A 22,277-nucleotide genomic window follows, 5' to 3' on the forward strand; every position below is an offset into this window, starting at 1 on the left:
AGAATATAGCATCTATCTCCATAATTCTTTTTTTCCTTCAGAGAAGCAGAGACTTTCTTTCCCCATTCCTACTGCAGACTGAGCTATATAATTGTAATTGTATTGGCTTTTATTTACAGCTCTACCTTCATTTTTGGTCTTCCCCCCTCCCCTACTGACTTCCTTGGGTGAAAAAAGCAGCATGATAGAAAGAAGGGAGTCAAGCACTCTGGGTCTATCCTGGATAATGAAGAGGAAGTCAATCTCAGCCTCCCAAGTTACTGATACTATCAAGCAGGGTCTTTCTGCATGTCCGCTGGAAGGCTAAGGAGGAAATGGGGAAGCTGATTGGACAGTTTGAGTCAGGCAAGTTCTAAAGTTCTTGAAACCTATGGGGAACTTAGAGGAGACCTCCACTTGCACTCCAAAGAATACCAAAGATACCTTTTAGTGTGAAACTTATTAAAGCTGAAACTTTTTTTTCTTATTTACTTTTCAATTCCAAATTAATGCTCATAACAGCTTTCCTCCCAAACATAGTTACCTATGGTGGTAAACTCACACATTTCCAAGGACATTAGAGTTAAAAAAGATTTTATGGGTTGTACAGGAACATAACACTGTGTATGACATCACTTCTACAGAGAACTGAGTTCCTGCTTCCATATAAATGGGCAAGGACCATTCCTTATCTAAACTGGCATTTCCCCCAGAAATATGTTCTGAAGAAAATGGCACTTGATAACGATAGCTGAATTGTTATTAATGAGAGCAACAACTAATATTCATGTAGTATTTTAGTAAATGGTAGAGGTAGGATTTGGAACTCAGGGCTTACATGATCCTAAGCTCATAACTCTACCCAGAAAAGAATAAGGGTGAGTGGTAGGAAGCAGATGGATAAAAATTGAGAGGAAGGAAGCAAGGAAAGAAGGAAGGAAGGAAGGAAGGAAGGAAGGAAGGAAGGAAGGAAGGAAGGAAGGAAGGAAGGAAGGAAGGAAGGAAGGAAGGAAGGAAGAAATTGAGGAATGGAAGGTTGGTTTGGTTTGTCTGAACTGTAGCCTGGCAGATAATTGTCTAATTGGATTTTTTTCATGGCTACCAATAGATGAGGCAAATATCTAATTGCATTAGACTAATCATATCAGCTAAGTAATTTAAACAATTTTCATCCTCTGCATATGTCACAGATTTTTTTAAATGATGCCCCAATATACAAGAAATACACATTACTGTTATTTCTACCCTACTGTGAATTAGATTATGCACTGACAGCATGACTTAATTGCTTAGTGAAATCAAAACTTTAAAACTGTTAAAAACGATGCATTCATGTAAAGTCTAAATTGAGAAATTAATACTGTGAAAACATTTAGAAACTGACAAAATTATTGTAAGGAAAAAATCCTCAATTTAGGCCTTATCTATGTGATGGTATATAAAAAGTGATTTAAAAATGATATTAAGCTCAAATTTTCTTTAAAATGACAAACATTAGGGATGAAAATTATTAGAGAGCCACTGGCAGAATAAGAAGACTGAGGCCAACTTTATACTTGAGATCAGAGGGTTAAACATTCAGAGCTAGAAGGATCCTAAAAGGTCACTTAGTCCACTCTCTCATTTTATAGACAAAGAAACTGGGGCTCTAAGAAGTCAATGAATTTCTCAAAGACATTAGAATAGGGAGTAATTATGATTTCATTACTATGGTTGGTGCCTTTTCAAAAGTTCTCTAGTCCTTAAGAGTTTTATAAGTTCCTGTGGCTAAAGAAAGCAAAGCAAAGCAGTCAGTAAGCATTTATTTATTAAGCACCTATTATGGGGCAGGCACAATGCTAAGTCCTGGGCAAAAGACGATCCCTAAATTGAGGAGCAAAACAAAACAAAAACAGAAAAAAGACAATTTGTGTCTGTCTTGGGGATAAACCAATTCCACACTCAGCTTGACTGGGTCCTCTGGGAAGTATTTTACTGAGTGACTCCAACGTTCTAGGCAATATAGTAGGTTCTGGAGATACAATAGCATGCTTCAATGACAAAATTATGAGAATTTGGGATCCTCTCCATGACACTAAGACTTCTAAGATTAAGATGTCTTGCATTCTCTTCAAAGGACAACATATGCTGTATTTTGGTACAAATGCTACGTATCTCCTTCATTTTAGTTTGATTCGTTAAATAATGACTGCTCGATGAAAGTAAAAATAAGTGCTAATTAATATGTTCTTCTTATCTTAAAAATGAACAATGAAATAATTTTGCCACAATACTCATTCTCAGTATATGGAACGATGGAGACAGAGCTCCGGTGGTAAAGTAGAAAGTGCTCTGGACTACTTGCCATAACAAGTCAATCAAACACCCTAGGACTCAGTTTTCTCATTTATAAAATGGAGTTAGTAATACCTGACTACCATAGCTCACAGAGTCATAGTGAGGAATGGATTTTTAACCTGTAAAGAGCCATATAAATGAGCTATTGTTGCTGTTATTGTAATGCTCTCTCTCCTCATCTATGTTTTCCTGGCTTCCTTCAAAACTACCTTCACATCCCACCTTCTAAAGGAGGTCTTTCCCAATTCCCCTATCTGCTATTGCCTTCTTATCTGAGATCACCTTCCCTCTACATGGAGTATGTTAAGTAAGCAACCGGTTATTTCCATGTTGTCTCCTCTCATTAGAAGGAGGTCCTCCATGGCAAGGGCTCTTTACATATCTTTGTTTTACATGTCTTTGTTTCCCCAGAGCTTACATGACAAGTGCTAACTGAATGTTTATTGACTGATTTGACTGATTAAAACACAATATGAAACAGATATCCTAAAAACTGCTGTTCAATGAATATCTCATGAGCTTCAAAAAGGAATAATAGTTAACTAGTATTAACCATATACATGGATTGGGTTTTTTTCCTAAAAATACAAATAATTAGTTAGGTTTTAATGATGCATGCTCATGGGAGGAAATAACAGACTCAATAATTCAAAATTAATTTTTATTTAGTTTTGAATTTGTTTTACACATGCAAATATTTGGAACTTGGGATTCCAATGAGTCATAAACATTCAAACAAAATACACAATGAAAGACTTGATTTGGGAGGTGTTAGGAATCAATTTTGTTTCTATTGGTATCTCATCCCTCTTCTCCTCCCTCTGAGGGCAATGTTGCCCCCTCAGAGTTGAAATAAGTATTACTAGGCTCTCTGAATTTGACAGTTTATATTATTTTCGGGGTAAGAAGATAATTTGTGTCCTTCCAACTTCCAAGTTATTGAGAACTGACTCTTTTTATTTTTAAAATAAAAAATGTTATTTTGGTGAAACTATCATAAATCTTCTACCAATAAGGATAGTATGTAGGTATTAAAAAGGCATTGTCTCATGATGACTTGCTGATAAGCAAAGAAATTACCTTACTACCTCATTAGAGATGGTCAGGTTACCATGGATACCTAGGAAAGGACCTAGACATCTACCTACACAGCCATTTGGAAGGCTGGGCCAAAAAAGATCACAATGCTCCCTAAACTACTGAATAAATGGATTAATTATATATTCAGCAAATAGCAGGTACCAAACTCACATTTCATTGTTCAGCTCTAATACCTTCATTGCAGATGTCAACCTCACAACTGTAACAGCCACAAAAGGTGCTTAAAAATGTATATATAACTATTCCAAAAATAAATCTTTATTGTGACCCTACCTTAGGTATGTTCTAAAGTAATATGTACTTAAACAATAATACTGGCATTATAAAAATTAAAATAAAATGCTTAAGAATGAGAAAAAATTAAGATTTTCTTTCCCTTGTAATTTTTTTCCTTGACATTTTAGTACTCCTTAATATACTAGCACCATCTCTTAGAAACAAAGAACAGGACACACAGGGATAATGTGAGGTTTCTTATCTTCATTCTTTGAAGTCTGTCTTTATAATATTCAATATAGAAAGCTTTTTCTTCTAATCTTAACTTTTACAGAAAGACATTCTAAAACCTTGCTATGTGCGTTCTGGCACCCAGCAACCTTGAGAATCTGAGGGAGGGGAAAGTTGGTTTGTAAAAACATCACCAATCTGAATGAAAAAAAAATCCATGAAATAACATCTTCCTATTGAATTTTTAAATTGCTAAAACATACAAAAACCCCTCCATATTTGACAGCTGATGGGTTAAAAGAGAATAAAGCATAATTCATTGCATCAATTTAGCTCTATTTATTTGGATGTTGTGCTTAATGGTTTGCTATTAGATAATTCATTTTTGATGTAATGAACAGAATACATGACTTAAAAACATAATCAGAAAGAAAAATAGCTAATATTAAAGCTGAAGCTACACAACAACCAAATGCATTAAATTTTAATATACACATTTGTTAATATAAAGTAATTTATTTAACAGATTTTTTCAAAGTTTTCAAAATGAATCAATACTAATATGTTTAATGCTTTTTAGTGCAGCATTTGGTTAAGAAAAAAAATTAAGTACCTGGCAACATCAATTAAGGAGAGGTTTAATGGCGGAACAAATTACACGACCAAAATACCAACTGAGGCATTTGATAGGCTATGTTAACAATTATCTTACAGATTAGGTGGTCTTTCTCTTTCAACTTAAACACACTACATTATTTAGAAATAAATGCATTATATTATTAAGTAAGGAAATTAGAAATACATTAAATATATGGCCATCTAATAGTAGAAGCAAGACCATTCTTCTTTGCAAATGAGAAGTTTGCACAAACTATATGCTTATAACATTCACTGAAAAGGACATTAATTATATTCCCTAGGGGTATAATTATGGCTTCAGATGATCAGCATGTATTAATTCTCTAGTAATGTGAAAAGCAAAGGCATTTAAATAGATTCTCCCTCTCAAGTTATAGTTAGATCAGACTTTTACTGGTTTAACCAGAAACTGGAGGATATTAAATATTTCAATTCATTTCAAATTCAGATTATTTGCTAGAACTAGCAGAGTTCATTTATAACCCCAATGTTAAACTTCTGGTTAAAGGCCAAATTCATCACAAAGCAAGTTGTACCTCGGAGTAGGGAGAATGAGAGAAATCAGGGAACACACACATACACACTGAAACAAGGAATGAATTTGTTTTTAAGTCATACCATATGATTTCCAGTCTCCTTATCTTCCTCTCTTGGAGAGAGGAACCAAGATTGTACATATAAGAAATCAGCATGAGTAGTAACTTTAAAGACTCAATTTCTGAGAACGTGCACAATGAAGGGTTCTAATGAGCCTTTAACATAATACCCTAACCTTTAAAATAACACTTTAATGAGCGTTATGCAAGATTTAATTCCTTTTAGGAAACAGAATTTAATTTATATGTCTATATTGGGCAGGCCCTGAAATATCTATTTCCCATTTCCCTTACATACAGAAAGTCAAACAGGAATGGCTAGTGTCCATAGGATCTCCATCTTTATTTTGCCAACTACTGCCTAGTACAATTACTTTCTCTCCTTTCTGCCTCCCCTTACTCTCTAGAGGCAGGACTGTGTAGAGAGTAACCATTAAATTTAAAGTCAGAAAACATAACTCTCTGCTTTTGTGACCAAATGCAAGTCACTTAACCTGTCCGGGGCTCAGTTTTCTCATTTCTAAAAGAGAAGGCTGGACAAGAAAAACTCTAATACCTCTTCCAGCTTGAAATCTTATGGCCCTAATGATTCTCACCCCACCCCTAGGCCAGTAGAGGGTGAGGTCTAGATGTCTGTAGCAGGGCTAGTAGTGACAGGGTCACAGGGAAGATGAGAAGGCAGCTGTGCAATATTGCTATTGTTTTCCTAGCTTAACCATGGCTCTACTGCTAAGTCATCACTCTCCTCTAGCTTCACAGAGGACACATTTTACTGTTTATCTGGGGTTCCTGCCCCTACCTTAACTTCCATGACCTAAGCCCAGAAAGGCTGAACTATGTTCTTCTTCAGAAATGTAAATTAGTCTTACTTAAGTCCTTTAAAAAAAAAAAGCTACCATTTAACACTAATGGATAACTGTTTCCAGTGGTCTAAAATGGGAGGGGGCATTGGGGAGGGGAAGAAATTCAAGAGAGCAGAAGGGAAACAGGAAAGAGTCCTTTTAAACCCTGTCAGTTTTTCCTTTTTGCTAACAGTAAGTTAGGGGCAAGAGGAAAGTTTGATGGATGGCCTCTTATGGAAAGCCTTTAAAAACAAAAAAACAAAACCTAGCCCTCTATGTGAACTGAATCTGGTTGTATTCTGTTCCACAGTAGGCCAGGGAAGAAAAGACAGCCTGGTAAGAAGCCACAGTGGTGGCAAGCCAATCTGGGATGGGGAGATGTGATCCTATCCTAAATGAATTTTCCCATGAAAACTTTGTTTTAACATGGTCAGTGAAGTCTTCAGATACATTGTGGATTTTTGTGGGCTACTCTAGAATTTACCTACCACATCCATAAATTAATTCCATGGAAAAATTCATCACAAGTTACAAATAACTGCCTACCACTCACACACATATACTTTTAGAAGACAACCTGTTTATATGCTGGAGTGTTTGCATTTGTTCATGATATGAATAATATCTGAACAGTAGTTTAGCAAAGTGCTTCCAAAACTATAAAACACTATGTAAATGTGAACTATTGTTATACTTAAATCCTTACTTAGACCATACTAATCAGTAAATTAGGATTTCTTTTAAATCCTTAACTGAAAGTCAATGGTAAACTTGACTTGGCTTTACTCTGGTCTAAATAATATTTTGTCACAATATAAAATGTTATTTGCTATATTAGGTACTTCCCCATCTTTTACTTCTTCACTGAAATCTGATAATTTGAATAAAATGACTCACTTTTAAAAGGATTTCTAGGATAAAGAACATTTTTTTTAAATGGTCTGATTTGCAGTGGAAAAATACTGGCTCTGAAGTCAAAGGATCTGGTTTTAATCCTACCTCTGATGCTTAATACTTGGGGAGAGGGAAGAAAAAATGGGGGAAAATAAAGTTACATTACACCTTTATTAAATATTTAAAAGGAATAGCAAGTTGTACATAATAGATTTCCAGTTTCACATACAATCATATTTTTTCTTTTCTACCATGTTATGAAAATGCTTGTTTTATTTCTCAAGTTCAGAGCAAAATAAACTAAATTTTAAAAAAAAAGACTTTGGGCAAATTGCTAAACCTCCCTGGGCTCCAGTATCTTCATTTGCAAACTGAAGGAACTGAACTGGGAGGTTCCTTCCAGCTCTAAATCCATGTTCCTCTGTTCCTGTGTTTTTAAAAATCAGTCAATAAACATTTAATTGACTATCATGTGACAGACACAGTGCTAAATGCTGGAATATTTTGATATTCTTTTAATTCCAGGGTCCTTTGAATATAGGCTATTTAATTTGTGTAAATTGCAGAAAATATCCTCCCAAGTATTGCTATTTGATTTTCTTTTCTTTCTCTTTCCCTTTTAAAGTGTATTATTGATTATGGGTATAAACAAATTGCAGCATATAACCAATGATGACAAACACACAAGGGTGGTTTAAGACAGAACATTAAGGACACATACTAAGAGTGAGAGATAATAGACGAGTATTACAAATATTGCACTGGTATTTGGGAAATACTAAAATTATCAACCATCTCTGAGTGACTTAAATAAAGACAAAGTCAGGAATCATGCCAAATGACAGTGGTGAAGTACTCTCATGTATGAAAGGCTGTTGTTTGCCCTTTGTTCTCAAAGAGAACCACTGACATCAGGAAGGAGATGTCATGAATTGCAAGTGAATTGGATTTAAGTGAGGGAGGGCTGGAGCCATCTGGATCCAGGGGCAAGATATAGATCAGCATGACTATGTATGTAGGGGGAGACCTTGGCCTTTTGAAGTTAAGATCTTTCCCAGATCTCAGTTTGACTGAGGCAATGCCCAGTGAGTGAGGTTAGGTAAAGAAATGAAGCAAAGAATGGCCTCTTTTACCCAGTCCAAAAAAAAAAATCAATCTGGGAGGGAAGACACTACATTGAAAGACCAACTGATATATAAGAAGTAACTTTAGTAACAGCTTTTGGAAATATCCTGCTTGTATTTCGATTTAGGAAATAAGAAAATTAGAGAAGTTTTCTGTGACAGATGTTTCATCTAAAATTAAAATACCAATACCACACAATTAGACAAATATTTTCAAAGTCCTAAAATCTATTGTCCTGAACTTTCAACCTCGGTAATATTTAACTTGCTTTGCTTCTATTCAAATGATGTTTATCTCTTCCCTTCTTTAGCTCCTCAACTATTCTCAGTCAACTTCCTTTAGCACATTCTTACAGAGAAGAATAATTTAAAAAGGGGATGGCAACTGTAATGCTAGATTTTTCAGCTTGTCAACTTGGCTTGTCACCATATTCCTCAGAAAAAGATGTGATGGTGGGCTTATCTGGACAATTAGGTGTCGGGGGTAGTGGCAAAACTAGAAGATTCGGAGAGAAGAGTAACAAAAGGGAAACTGGGCAGAATCCAGGACCTTCTTTTGATTCTCTAGGGGAGACTTAAGAAATGCAAATGTCTAATTTTTCTTTAGACTACCAACTTGCAAACTTTGGCCTTATAATAGCCACAGCTTGAGTATAAATTCTCGAGCCTTTTCTTACTACAGAAACTGCACGCCAAGAAGGAAATCTGGAAAATTTATAGATTCTTACTTCCTGTTATTACTTAGAGGCTAATAAAATTTTAAAGCTGAAACAGAGATTACTTAGTCTTAATTCTAGTATGAAATATTAATTCTCAGGCCAACTAGAAGTCTCTTAATTCAGTTTTAATAACAATTATAACAACAACAGTAACAAAAGCAACTATTATTTATCCCTTCAGATTACTTACCTTTCTTTCTGCTAAAAGCACGGTTCATGATGATGAGGCACAGCCAAATAAATTTTTGATTTTGCTGCACTTTACCCTAAAAGGCAAAAAAAGAAAATAGGCAGGACAGAATCATTAAAACATCAATATGTCATTGTTCTGGATAAAATAAATTTGACTTTCAAGTATTTTCATCACATAAAAAACAAGTCTGTCTATTTCTTATTCTACTGCAGACCAAGAGATGCTGGCTGAGTTCAACTACCAGTGACCAAGCTGGCAGAGAGCAGAATCATCTACCCACAAACCCTCACAAGCTGCTCAGTTTTTTAAATCCTTAAATCCTGTGATAAAAACACATGACACAATCTAACACAAAATCTATGAACAGATAAGACAAGACTTCTTTCCTGCTAGGCTTTTATTCATGGGAGATATTTTAACAGAGAGTTATATTGACATTAATAATCTTGGGTGAAAAGAAGATACCTTGATTTGTACAAATGTCAATAAAGTGCCTTTTAGGGACACAAAAGCCAGAATAACAAGGGCCAGCAGTTCCTTTTTTCATAATTGACTGAGAACTACAGAATTGTGGAACATTTGAAAAGACAGGGCCACAAGTACACCATTTTACAATGTTTTCACACACACAAGGTGATCCATAGAGTGTGCCTGGAGGTGGGGGCTTTCTAGTACAATCCAGAGGATACAGCAACTGTCTTCTGGAACTTAAGAGTAAATTCTAACTATGTCACTGTGAGGTTGTTATAACAACCTTACAACAGGGATTAGAACTAGACCTGTGGTTTCCTTAGTGTAAGGAATTCCCAGATAAGGAAACTCCCTCTACCAATTCAAATTAACGCTTTCTCCACAACTGCCAGTTTTAGAAAGAGCTGCCTAGAGCATGAAGGGGTTAAGTAACTTCCCCAGGAACATACAGTCATTATGTATATTAGGGGCAGAACTGGAAGGTTCATCTCCCTGCCTTCAAGACCAGTCTCTATCCATTACACAACACTGCCTCCCATTCGTCTTATCCTACAACCAAGCATGTCTCTCATTTGCAGAAAAAAAGCAGGAAAAAATTGAAATGACTTAAAGTTTTGTTTTTGTTGTTCAGTCCTGTCTGACTCTTTGTGATCCTGTTTAGAGTTTTCTTGGCAGAGATACTGGAGGGTTTGCCATTTCCTTCTCTAGCTCATTTTACAGATGAGGAAGCTGAGGCAAGCAGGGTTAAGTGACTTTCCCAGGGCCATACAGCTAATAAGTATCTGAGGACAGATTGGAACTCATGAAGCTGATTCTTCCTGACTCCAGGTTCAGCACTCTCCCCATTGTGCCATCTAGATGCCCCCAATTTAAGTTTTAGAATACAGAATAAAGAATCACAGACTATTAAAGCTATCATATGCCTAAAAAACAATGCAGTTCAACTTCCTTTTACTGATAAGGAAATTAAGGCAGTACTAGTTGTAGTTAGTAGCAGAACCACCTTATAAATGACATCACAAGTATTATAAATAATTTAGCATTCTCATGGTTTTTTTTCCCTATTCTGAAAATTCTGTGTACACACACACACACACACACACACACACACACCACACACACACACACGAATAGTGATCTAGTTCAAATTCTACCATTAAATCACTATATGACCTTGGGCAGTTTCCTCATCTATAAGTACAAGGGAGATAGTTCAAGATGGTTCTATGGTTCCTTCTAGCTCTAACAGCCTGAGATTCTATGATTCACCGGTAAAAATAAATCTTGGGGCAGCTAGGTGGCACAGTGGATAGACCACTGGCCCTGGAGTCAGGAGGACCTGAGTTCAGATCCAGCTCAGACACATAACACTCATTAGCTATGTGACTCTGGGCAAGTCATTTAACCCCAACTAACCTCACTGAAAAATAAATAAATACACACATACATACATACATACATACATACATACATCTTAGCATAGCTGTGTTATAATATAGCAACCTGGAAAAAAAACTCATTGTGAAAGTGAGAATTTACTCTGAGATCCCACAAGAAAATTATCGTAGACTTTTAAGCTAGGCTCTAAATGGATCTTCAGGGGCCTAGGCTATGGCATCATAGGCAAAAACTACCCTATGATACAAGATCATAATATCATAAATCCAAAGCTGTAGTGATCAAAGGGGGAATCCATCCCAATTCTTCCTTCTCCCCCATTTTACACTTAAAGAAAATGAGTCCCTGAGAGGGTAAGCAGTTGTCCAAGATTACATTGCTAATAAGTAACGAAGCAGGAATTCCAGCCTAGGTGTTTTCATTCCACACCCAAAGTTCCTTTCACTATATGAGGACTTTTTGGTGCTTTCAGAACCATTAGATCTAGATATATGGTGATTCTAATTAATTTTTTGTTACCCATGGAAATCAAAATATGTTAATATATCCTGAGAAATTATTAAAGGTACCTAGGCAGCAGAATAATAGACTGCCAGGCCTAGATTTATCTTCATAAGTTTAAATCTGACCTTAGACACTTACTAGCTGTTTGACCCTGGGCAAGTTACTTAACCCTGTTTGCCTCAGTTTCCTCATCTGTAAAATGAGCTGGAGAAGGAAAGGGCAACCGTATCTAATATCTTTGCCAAAAAAAACCCAAGTGGGGTCACAAAAAGTCACACATGACTGAAAATGACTGAACAACACAAGGAATTATTACAATATCAAATGTTAAATTGATTTTTATATTTTTCAAGCAACACAAAACAAAAAAATACAACTTTCAATTCCTCATTAATTCTAAAACTATATTAATATTGAGATACAGTTAACATTACAATAATTGTGTTTATTTACTCCTTCATTAAATAGATTATAAATTAGAGCATAATCATTGTATATTTGGTATCTCATTGGTTGCTACTTTCTGAGCTGTATGAGGTCGTTTTTATGGTTTTATTACTGAAATGTAAAATGTTAAAGCACCAAATAAAAAATATACGTCCTTCCTAAACTTCCATAGTAAGCGATAAAAAAAATACTTAACCTACAATAGGTCAATAGTGTCCAATGATTAATATCATAAACATACATTGTATAACTCATATATTCAAGATTGTTTTTGCTTGAACAAATTTATAAAGCTTCTATAAATTTACTAGAACTACTACATAAAAATAGTCATTGTCATTTTTTAAACTAAGCCATGACTGCACTGTAAGGTGTCAAGTAAAAAATAGTGAACTTTTACTTTCTGATCAATTCCAAAGGAAGGCATACACTTTCTCCTTTAATTGGAAGGAATATCATTTTTACTTATGTTGAAATTCCAGCCTATTAGCCTTTATCACTGTACTCACCATAAATCCACATGGCAATTAAAATACTACAGTACTATTAATCTAATAACTATAAGATAAAGTTATTATGGGAATAGGATCACTATCATTTTTGTCCTTGTATGTGTACTCCCCAAAGGAAAATTAAAACAGCTAACTGAAACATAAAGTAATATTACAAGTAATAATTTTTAATAGCGTATTACTGTTTTGTAGACAAAAAAAGAGTCTCTGTTCTTCATCAAATATTATACTCCTCTTCTCCTTATGGTAAGGTTTACATTCTTTGCAAAAGACAGTTAAAGAATACATCTATAATCAGACATATCTAGAATGAATATTAGAATTTATTCAAAACAGAAGTTTTCATTTTTTTATTTAATGTGAACAGTAATAAAATTTTGTGGCTCATATGTAAAAATGGCCTGTTTGGAAACGTTGGTTTGTTTTGTTTCACTTAATGGTCATGATTGCTAATTATAATATTCAAGAACGATGTATATGGTAATGTCAAAATTCTTAGTAATATCAATTTAATATTAGAATTCCCAAAGGTATTAAAGTATAGCTAATAAAAAATACATAAGCTTTTTAAAATTAGCACGTCAAATTCAGAATGCATAATAATCCCCCAAGTTTTAACATTAGTGATTATACAATTAAAATTACAACTATCTACAATGATTCCAGATTACAAAACAGGGAGATTGTTAATATAATTAGAAAATTAATATAATTTCATTAAATAGAAAGAATATTAAAACCAAAATACTAAACCATAATAGAAGTTATGTAGGATATATACACTATGTGTGCATATATACAAGTTGATATGAGTATCATTTTATTCATGCTGTAACAATATAGCAAGTTATTGCATGTTTAACTATATACATTTAGGTAATACCATGCAAATTTGACCTTGCCTATATTCAAATTCAACCATAGAAATTGGATAAAAATAATGATCCTTTTGTTATGAATTTTGTATTATCCAATATTGTAAATAATTTACCAAAAACAAAACCCCCAATCTTTACAGAATAAATGTGACACAGCAAGGAGTTACTTAATTAATGGTATTTTCATGCACTGTAATCAGTTGTCCAAGTCTTATGAAGATCTTAACACTGCTTTTACAATTCAACAAGATAGAAGCCTAAAATGAAAATCCGTGAAGCATCTGGTTCTGGGTTCCATTTTTATTCTTAGAAGGTTGCCTTTGAAATAAGATTTTCCTGGGAACTTAACAAGATCCAAGTAAAGCTGTAAAACTGATGAAAATATTGTCCCTATTAATACAAAAGGTAAATTACTAAAAAACCTTTCTGCTCAGCTCAGACTCACAAATGAAATTACAACAATTATAACAACTGTAGAAGTTGCTGCTTCTCAAGACAGGAAGAGAAACTAGGTGACAATAAAATGATACCTTCCAGGAAGGCTAGGGAAAAGGTATATTTAATCTTCCCACACCTTTTGATGTATTTTCTTTAATATGCAATTCACTAAATGTATTTACTACCTGGAAGCATGTTGGGCACTTTAGAGATTATATTAATTGTTTCAGGTTGCCTCTTAGCCCACCATAGCAGTGACTTATCAATGTGGCTTTCCCAAATCAATGGGTTAAAGAAGCCCATTTTTTCCATTTTGGAAAAATTAAGAGCATTTTTTTGGACGACTCTTTTCTTGATCTTATTAATGTCTGCTGAAAAAGGTATTACCTTTAAATCTCACAAATTGTGAGACATTACATCATACTTTTCTTTATTTGTTTTAATTTTGCAAGGGTCTCTGCTTTTGTAGCTAAGGAATACCTGAGGCTTGCCAAGAAAATCTGTCAGTACATACACTCATACATTTCAAATGAAGAATTTTGGAAATGGACAGTGAAAAGGAAGTCATATAATCAAGTAATGAAAATAAGGTCCATTATTTGCTGGGTAACACTATCAAGTTTTGGGCACAGATAGCAAAATGAAAAATTCCAATTAAGCCCAATTCCTCCAAGAAATACATCTATCTAATATATAAAACAATGCCATATGAAGTAAAGGTCCAATATAACCAAAGGGATATATCAATAAGATTTTCAATTCAGACCAGGGTTGTACACAAAGATGGTCAGAAACTTTTGAGAGCTATGGTTGTGGTGTGGCAGGGTTATTTTAGTTGGGAGGTACCTTAAGCCATCAGGATCATACTTGTTAGCCACTCCTAGTAGGTCACTATAGAAGGAGACTGCCTAGGCAGTCCAAGCTTGGGACCTTTCAAGAAGTTCAAAGCTAAATCTATCACTCATCTCTAGTTGGGGCCTGTTAGGTTTGCACCAGGGGGTAAAGTTCACTCCCTATTGATGACTTCTCCAATTCATTTTACAGATAAGGAACTGAGGCAAACAAGGTTAAGTGACTTGCTCAGGGTCACACAGCTATTAAGTTTCAGAGGCTTAGCTTTGAACTCAAGTCCTTCTAACTCCTGCCTGGCACTCTATTCACTGTGCCATCTAGCTGCCCATATAATGTTTCAAGGTATTATGAAAGAAAACTCCAACAACTCTATGAACAAGAAGGAGAACCAGAAGTAGAAAAAACCTTGTAATCACATTCTGAAAGAAACCCCAAATTGAAAATACCCAGAAAGGACATCAATAGAATCCAGATTTTCTGGATCAATTAAAGGGAAAAAAAAAAGTCCTACAAACACACATAAAGACTTCAGGTACCATGGAAAAATACTTGGTATGACACAAATCTATGCTATGCCTATCTCAAAGGAAAGGAAAGCTTGGAGTATGATACATAAAAATGCAAAAGAGACATGCCAAGAATAACTTATTCTTCAAAACTGAGTATAATCCTTAGTAAAAGAAGACTTTTGAGTATTTCTCATGAAAAATACCAGAGTTGGGAAGATCTTTGAAATACCAACACAAGAGACAAAGGAAAAATAAAAAAGGAAATATATTAGAACAATTTTGAGAGACCAAATGATGATCAAGTGTTTATGTTGTAATGGGAGAAAAAGAGAAACCTTTCCATTAAAAACCCCATCATTTTCAAGGGTCAAAGACAAAGTAAAGAAAGCTAATTGCAGAGTCTGGCTGTGGTTTTGTTCTGGTTTTCAAATGAAAGCAAAACAGAAAAGTAATGTATTGCAGAAAATGAGGGGGGAAAGCAAAGAATTTACAATTCCTCAAAACTGGGTTATTCCAGAAGACTTTACCAAAAAACCTCAGGCCCAGATGTATTTACAACTAAATTTCATCAAACATTCAAAGGACAGTTAATTCTAATAGCATACGGTTTGGAAAACCAGAAAAAGAAGATATCCTACAAAACTACTTCTATGAAATAAATGTGGTCCTACTATTCAAAAGAAGGAAAGACTGAGTAGCTTAAGGAAAATATAGTCCAATATATGTAATGATCATCTATGAAGAAATATTGAATAAAATTTTCACAAAGAATCTATGGTAACATGTAAAAATCATTATAGGAATGCTAAATTTAATTTATTCAAAAATTCAATGTTGGTTCAACATCAGGGAAATAAATATAATGCATAATTAAAAACATATGAATCATGATTATATCAATATAAAACTTTTATGTTAAAAACATAAAAAGGCATAGAAATGAATTTTTCCTTAATATGATAAATAGCGCCTAAAACCAAGAGCTATTACTATATTTAATAGAGAAATGTGTTTCCAACAAAACAAGATTAAAGCAAAGGTGTCCACTGTCACCATTATTATTTTATATATAGCTCTAGAAATGCCAGTTATTGAAATTTTTTTTAGAAAATTAAGGGAATAAACATATTGAAAAGGAAAATCAGTGCTGTTTTCATGATATGCTAGTTTACTTAGAGAACCCTAGAGATTCAACTAAAATTAATTGAAGTCATAATTTCAGTAAAAGTAGCAGGAAATAAAACCAAAGAAATCATTGTTTTTTCCTGGACTAATAAAGCTAATAAAACTGAGAAGGATGATATAGAAAAAGAAATTTTATTAAAAATATCTATGTATCAACATATACTGAGCACTTTAGGGGAAAAAAGTACTTTTTTATAGAAATAAAAAATACTTAAGTATTAGGATAGAATTAGTTGTTCATGGTTGGGCTATGCTAATAGAATGAAAATGATAGTTTTACCTAGAATAGTTACAGATTTAATATCATAACAATCAAAACATATTTATAATACTAAATGGTAACAAATTTCATCTGGCTGAACAAAATGTCACAAGGGAAATAATAATTTAAAAGTTAGAAGGAAAGGGGCTAGCCCTTCAAACTATCCTACAAACTAGTAATCAAAAATACTATTTGGTAATAGTTAAAAAATAGAAAAGCTGATCAACGTAACAGATTTGGTATATAAGATTCAGAAACAATCACACACAGCAGCAAACTGTTTGACACACCAAAGAACAACTACTGACCTAAATAACAATTGGCATTTATATAGTACCTTATGGTTTAAAAGTGTTTTACATATTTTACCTCAAATGATCTTCACAACAAAGCTATAATGTAGGTGCTATTTTTTAAGCCCATTTTGTAGATGAGGGAACTGAGGCAGGAAGAGGTTAACTGATTTGCCCAGCAAAGGTCACCCAGCTAATGTCTGAGGCAGGACTCAAACTCAGGTCTTCCTGACTCCAAGCCCCATGATCTAGTTACCATGCCACCCTATTTGACAAAAAATTATTTAGAAAACTGGAAAGTAGACTTGAGGAAATTAAGATCAGAACATCTCACTGTAATTTATGTGTGAGATGTTCTAGTCATCTCCAAAGTGATACAAGATCTAAATATAAAAGGTGATATAAGTTCAAGGGAAGGAGATAATTTCTATAGCTATGGGTAAGGTATAATCCTTAAGCAAATAAGAAAAAGAAAACGATAATGGAACAAAAAATAGACAATTCTAACCACGCTAAATTAAAAGGTTTTACATAAGCAAAATCTACTCAAATTTAAAGAAGTACTCAACTGAGAAAAAAGTCTTTGCAATTTCTTTCATAAAGCTCTGACATTCATTCAAGTTACAAAGAAAATTGATACAAATATATAAAAGCAAAATTCTGCTCTCTAGTAGAGAAATGGCCAAAAATGATGAACAGGCATCTTTAAAAATAAAGACAATCAATAATTGTATAAAAAATGTTCCAAAATCACTAATAATAAGAGATGTACTAATTACCAACAGCTCTCAAGTGACACATCACACATTATACTGGCAATAATAACAGAGAGGGAAAATGCCAATTATTGGAGGAAGTATCATAGGACAGGAACAAGAACGCACTATTGGAGCTTTGAATTGATCCAACCAGTCTGGAAAGCAATTTGGAACTACATTCAAAAAGTAAACTATATTCACTAACAACTATGGATAGCATTTGACCCAATGATCTCACTACTAGACATACATATACTTTCAATGGTCAAAGAAAGTGGAAAAGGATCACTATGAACAAAATATTTATAGAAACCTTTTTTGTTGTAAGCAAAAACTGGAAACTAAGTGGTTACCCATTAATTTGGGAGTGGCAGAACAAATTATGATATATGAATGTAATGGAACATTTTTGAACTATAAGAACTGCCAAATATGATGAATTCAGAAAGAAAAAAGGTGGGGGGGGAAGCCTGGCAAACTTGCATAAATGGATATAAAGTAGAACTAGGAGGAAATGTATACCATGACTACAATAATGTAAACAACTTTGAAAGCCTTAAGAAATTTTGATCAATGCTATAGTCATGACTTCAGCAAACAGATGATGAATCATGAGTCCCAACTCCTGGCAAGGGGGGTGATGAATTAGAGGTGCAGCATGAGATATATCTCAGGCACGGTCAATGTAAGGATTTATTTTGCTTTGCTATATTTATTTGTTACAAGGCAAGGCTGTTTACAGAGTGGGAAATGCAGGAGACTCAAACAGCCAGGACAATTTTCTTACCACCAAGGTAATTTAATACAATTTTTTAAAAAAAAATGTATATAGTGAGGAGAATTGATAAAACAACACACACACACACACAAAAACACGCATTTGCGCACGCACCAAATGTGGGATGCAATGCAGATCAAATCGGTCCCCTCAAATTGCCTGGTGAACTTAGAGATGTAAAGAGCATTTAGCTGAGACATGAGGCCTTAAACCTTTGTCCCTTTCAGACTTACCGTGGTTGTATTTTCAGCTTGTAATGAGCATGAAACCTTAAGTGGTTCATACCCTGATTAACCTATTCACCTATATAGAGGGTGTGAAACTGGTAGACCCATTATCCTTTTGCAAAGGAAGTATAAGGACACAAACAAGTGTTAATTCTTTATTTCTCCTTTAGGAGGATTTGAAAAAGTTCCTTCATTAATTTGACGTATTTAGAGGGCAGCCAGTCATTATTTGGCTGAAGGATCTGACACACTTCCACTGGCATTTTAAAAGCTATCCAACTCTGCTACAGACATGAAACACTCACTAAGGAGAAACTCAAAATAAGAGAAACATTGCTAGTTGAAGCAGTCCTATCTGGCCATCCAGAAGAATGCCAGCTATGGAAGAAGAACCCACTCATAAGAGGGAATTACTCTTGTATTTTTCATGTACCATCAAGAGTACAGCCAGGAAGATCCAGACTGCTTTCTCATCATCTTCATTGGGAATGGTAGCCAGGAGAGCAACATATCCACAAGAAGAAAGTCTAACAGACAGGTTCAAATGGTGCAACTGAGGAGCTGAGTTAAGTTGTGGAGAAGTTTAGCAACAGAGTGATGTGTGCAGCACATATTCTATGTCTGGGGAGAAGCATCAAGAGGACATCAAGAGGAGACTGACGTTGGGGTTCTATATCATAAAAGATGTGCCTTGTCTTGGCTACCTAAGTGTATGTCTTTCTACTCTATGTGTGTGAACACTCTTACCACTGCAATGTACTATGTATTTGTGGGAGAGACTACTACAGGTTTATGTGAGAAAATTTTGTTACTACTGTTCAAGCTATGTAATCTAAGTAGCATTTGCTTTGAAATAACTCTGTGAACTGGCTGACTATTAAAGATGAATACACTAGTCAGGGTTCATAATACATATTTTTTAGGAATGCAGACCCATTGTGTTCTTTGAACCAGAGATAACTAACTCCTGGGCTCCCAAGATACAAGAAGAAATTAAAGAGGGTAGACTCAAGAGGTGTATTATGTGAATGAAACAAAGTTCCACAATCTCATATATTATACCTTTTTCTGTTCTTCTTTGTATATCATAATGTTCATATGGAATGATGTGTTAAGTTCATGATAATTAAAAAAGATATGTAATCAACATGCTCTGCAAAATGCTTATACAGGATATAACTTATTTTGTTGTTTTTCCTTCTTACAAAAATGAACTCCTGGGCATAGCCACACTCCCAACAAAAAAACTAAAATTAGAATATGCACCTTGGAGTTTATGAGTCCGTTCTCTTTTATATACATATGGAGACCATATGTTCTGAAACAAAAATCACGCTCATAGTCTGACAGATGGTATTCCTTTAGCAAAGCCTCATTGAAAGCTTACTTTATTTGCCTGAAAATGGACTGTGCTGGAAAATCAGGGATGAATATGGTCCTCATGCCTATAAAACACCACAATAGCTATCAATCTTAGTTTGGTCTGTCTACATTGCCTCATTTGCTCTGCGAGTCCACCCTATGTTTATATCTTCTTAAAAACTTCTTTTCTATTAATTCCCTTTTCTCATTTTTTCTCCAACCTTGTCTATTCTCTGACATAATAACCTGGCATTAATCCTGACTCAAACTGTTAAGTCCATGTCTCTCCCACAAATCATGAATGTCATAAGTACAGACAGGTCTAGGGAACACCAGGGTGAACAAAAATAAATATCTTAATTTCCTTCAGTTTCAAGAGAAAGGAAAGAATGAAGATCATATAGAATCACCAAGAAAAAATGAAGGATATCACCAGCTAAACCAAGATCATCCTCCTCTGGCAACAAAAGCAAATATATTTAAATCAACATATTTCAACAATCTCTGCTACCATCTAATAGAAAACTGGAAAATACTGCTTCCAGTATGACTCCAAGGGGAACGCACTCTCCTAGCACTTTTTAAAAGTAAAATGGCCTTAAGGGTAAGTAGACTCCAATAGTTTGGTATGGGTCTTTAGCTCTAGAATGGCTGCCATTTTATTATCTTTGACCGTGTTAGCTCCAGAGTTTTGCACCCCATGTTGCAAGTAAAGATAAGTGGGTTATGTAGGCTTCTACAAGTCCAGGTTGATCTCAAGTCATAAGCTAAGGATAAACAGCTCCAAGAACATCCCTGTGGCATTCCCTCACTTGAATGAAGAGAATATGATGCAGGGAAGGGTGAGATGAGATATGACTTCAGGATATAGTGATAGGAACTAAAGGGAGATAGATCACTTTAAGCAGTGGTCACTCAGCCCTCCCATAATAACTTCAAAATATAGTCAGTTGGCTATACTCTATAAAGTTAGGAGTTTCTAAATGTCCATAGCCTCCACTATAGTAAAGATTTTTTTTAATTAAACACCATAAAGAATTTATGAAATCACACTAAAAATCAATGAAATTATATGGGTAGACCTGTGATTTGACTGGCATAGGTAACTACCAGAAGAGGAAACACCCTTCACTAATCCAACTCAACACCTCCAATTTATAGGCAAAAGAATTTATAGACAGAATTGACTAGAGTACTGTGAGATTAAGTAATCTGCTTGAGATCACACAGCTGGTATGCATCAGAAGCAGGACTTACACCCAGGTCTTCTGGTTCAAAGTCTGGCCTTCTATTAACTACACGACACTACCTCTTCAATTTTATATTTTCATTCAACAAACATCCAGTGGCTTCCCAGCAGTGCAATAAGCTATAAATAAGAGAATAAAAAAAAATTAAGTGATTACACTGTGATAAGTACTGGGGACAGAAACAGAAAAAGCAAGATAATCCCTTATATCAAGGCATTCACATTCTATTTGGGTGAAACAATAAGTATAGGAGGGTCTAATGACCTTGTTGTCTGTCCTTTATTCTTGAAGAGGATCATGACATCAGGAGGGTGATGTTATGACTTGTATAAGTTAATTGGATTTAAGTGAGAAAGGGTTATGCCCAGCCTCACTTTCTCCTCTGCAGCCATCTCGGTCCAGTGGCAAGACATACAGCAGGATGACTGGAGATGGGACCGGTTCTTATAACAGCATGGACATAATAGACTGATCCTCAGAGTTCAGCAGCAACGTAGCTGGCAAGACCCCTTAGGAGGCACAGGAAGGAAAAAGAGTAAGGTGGGCCAGAGGACAGTCTGCCAAGTCTGATAGAAAGCTTTGGGGGACTCTAGGGTTTGGGGACAAGGTAGACAGTAAGGCCAGGCAGTCCTCCATCTCACCGAAGAACTGTAGTTGGTGACTCCCTAATATTCCATGCATGTGAGAGGCCATGTCCTCCCCACAGTGGTTGAGGGGTGTGACCCATGATGACCAGGAAAGAGAGAGTAGACCTAAAGGTAAAAGAGAGAAAGGGTTCTGGGTTTCTTGCTGCACAGATGGGAATGGAGGGTCAGTGTCCAGCTTGAAGAACAAAGGGGAATAAAGAATACTGAGTAGAAGATTAAAAGGAAATACTCTCTCAACATCTGCTCTTCTGGGGGAGGGACTGAAGTCCCCAGAATTCCTGTTCCTGTTCATATTGACTAGGTGCTGAGGGAAAGATTAGATAAGACAGAGGAGCTTACAGTCAATTACAGTACTTAGACACAACCATAGATAAATTTAATACATATTTTATGTTAAATAATTTGGAGAGTTACAAAACAATATATTACGTGACTATGTGACGTACAAGGAGAAAGTCACTACCTACAATAGAAAGAATCTTTTGGGGAAGCTTTTAAGGAAGAAGTAACATCTGAATTGGGCTTTAAAGGATGAGTAGTAATTCAGCAGGCAAATAGGAGGGAAGACAGCCTCATCACAGGGAATAGTGTTAGCAAAGGCATGGAGGCAAGAGAGTTCAGGGTTGGAAGAAAGG

General features: G+C 35.0%; 1 protein-coding gene across 5 annotated transcripts in view; it reads right to left on the bottom strand.

Moving 5' to 3' along the window:
• GULP1 (GULP PTB domain containing engulfment adaptor 1) overlaps positions 1 to 22,277 on the bottom strand; it is a 355,456-nt gene that overhangs the window by 141,834 nt on the left and 191,345 nt on the right. For all 5 annotated transcript variants that reach the window (XM_020993575.2, XM_020993579.2, XM_078146941.1 and 2 more), the window contains exon 3: positions 8,869 to 8,944. In XM_020993575.2, the coding sequence (XP_020849234.1) occupies positions 8,869 to 8,896 (28 nt within the window). In that variant the 5' untranslated portion in view covers positions 8,897 to 8,944. The remainder of the gene's footprint in view (positions 1 to 8,868; positions 8,945 to 22,277) is intronic.

The sequence above is a fragment of the Phascolarctos cinereus genome, unplaced genomic scaffold (assembly GCF_003287225.1).
Source record: "Phascolarctos cinereus isolate Bilbo 61053 unplaced genomic scaffold, phaCin_HiC Scaffold_726;HRSCAF=1367, whole genome shotgun sequence".
Lineage (NCBI taxonomy): Eukaryota > Metazoa > Chordata > Mammalia > Diprotodontia > Phascolarctidae > Phascolarctos > Phascolarctos cinereus.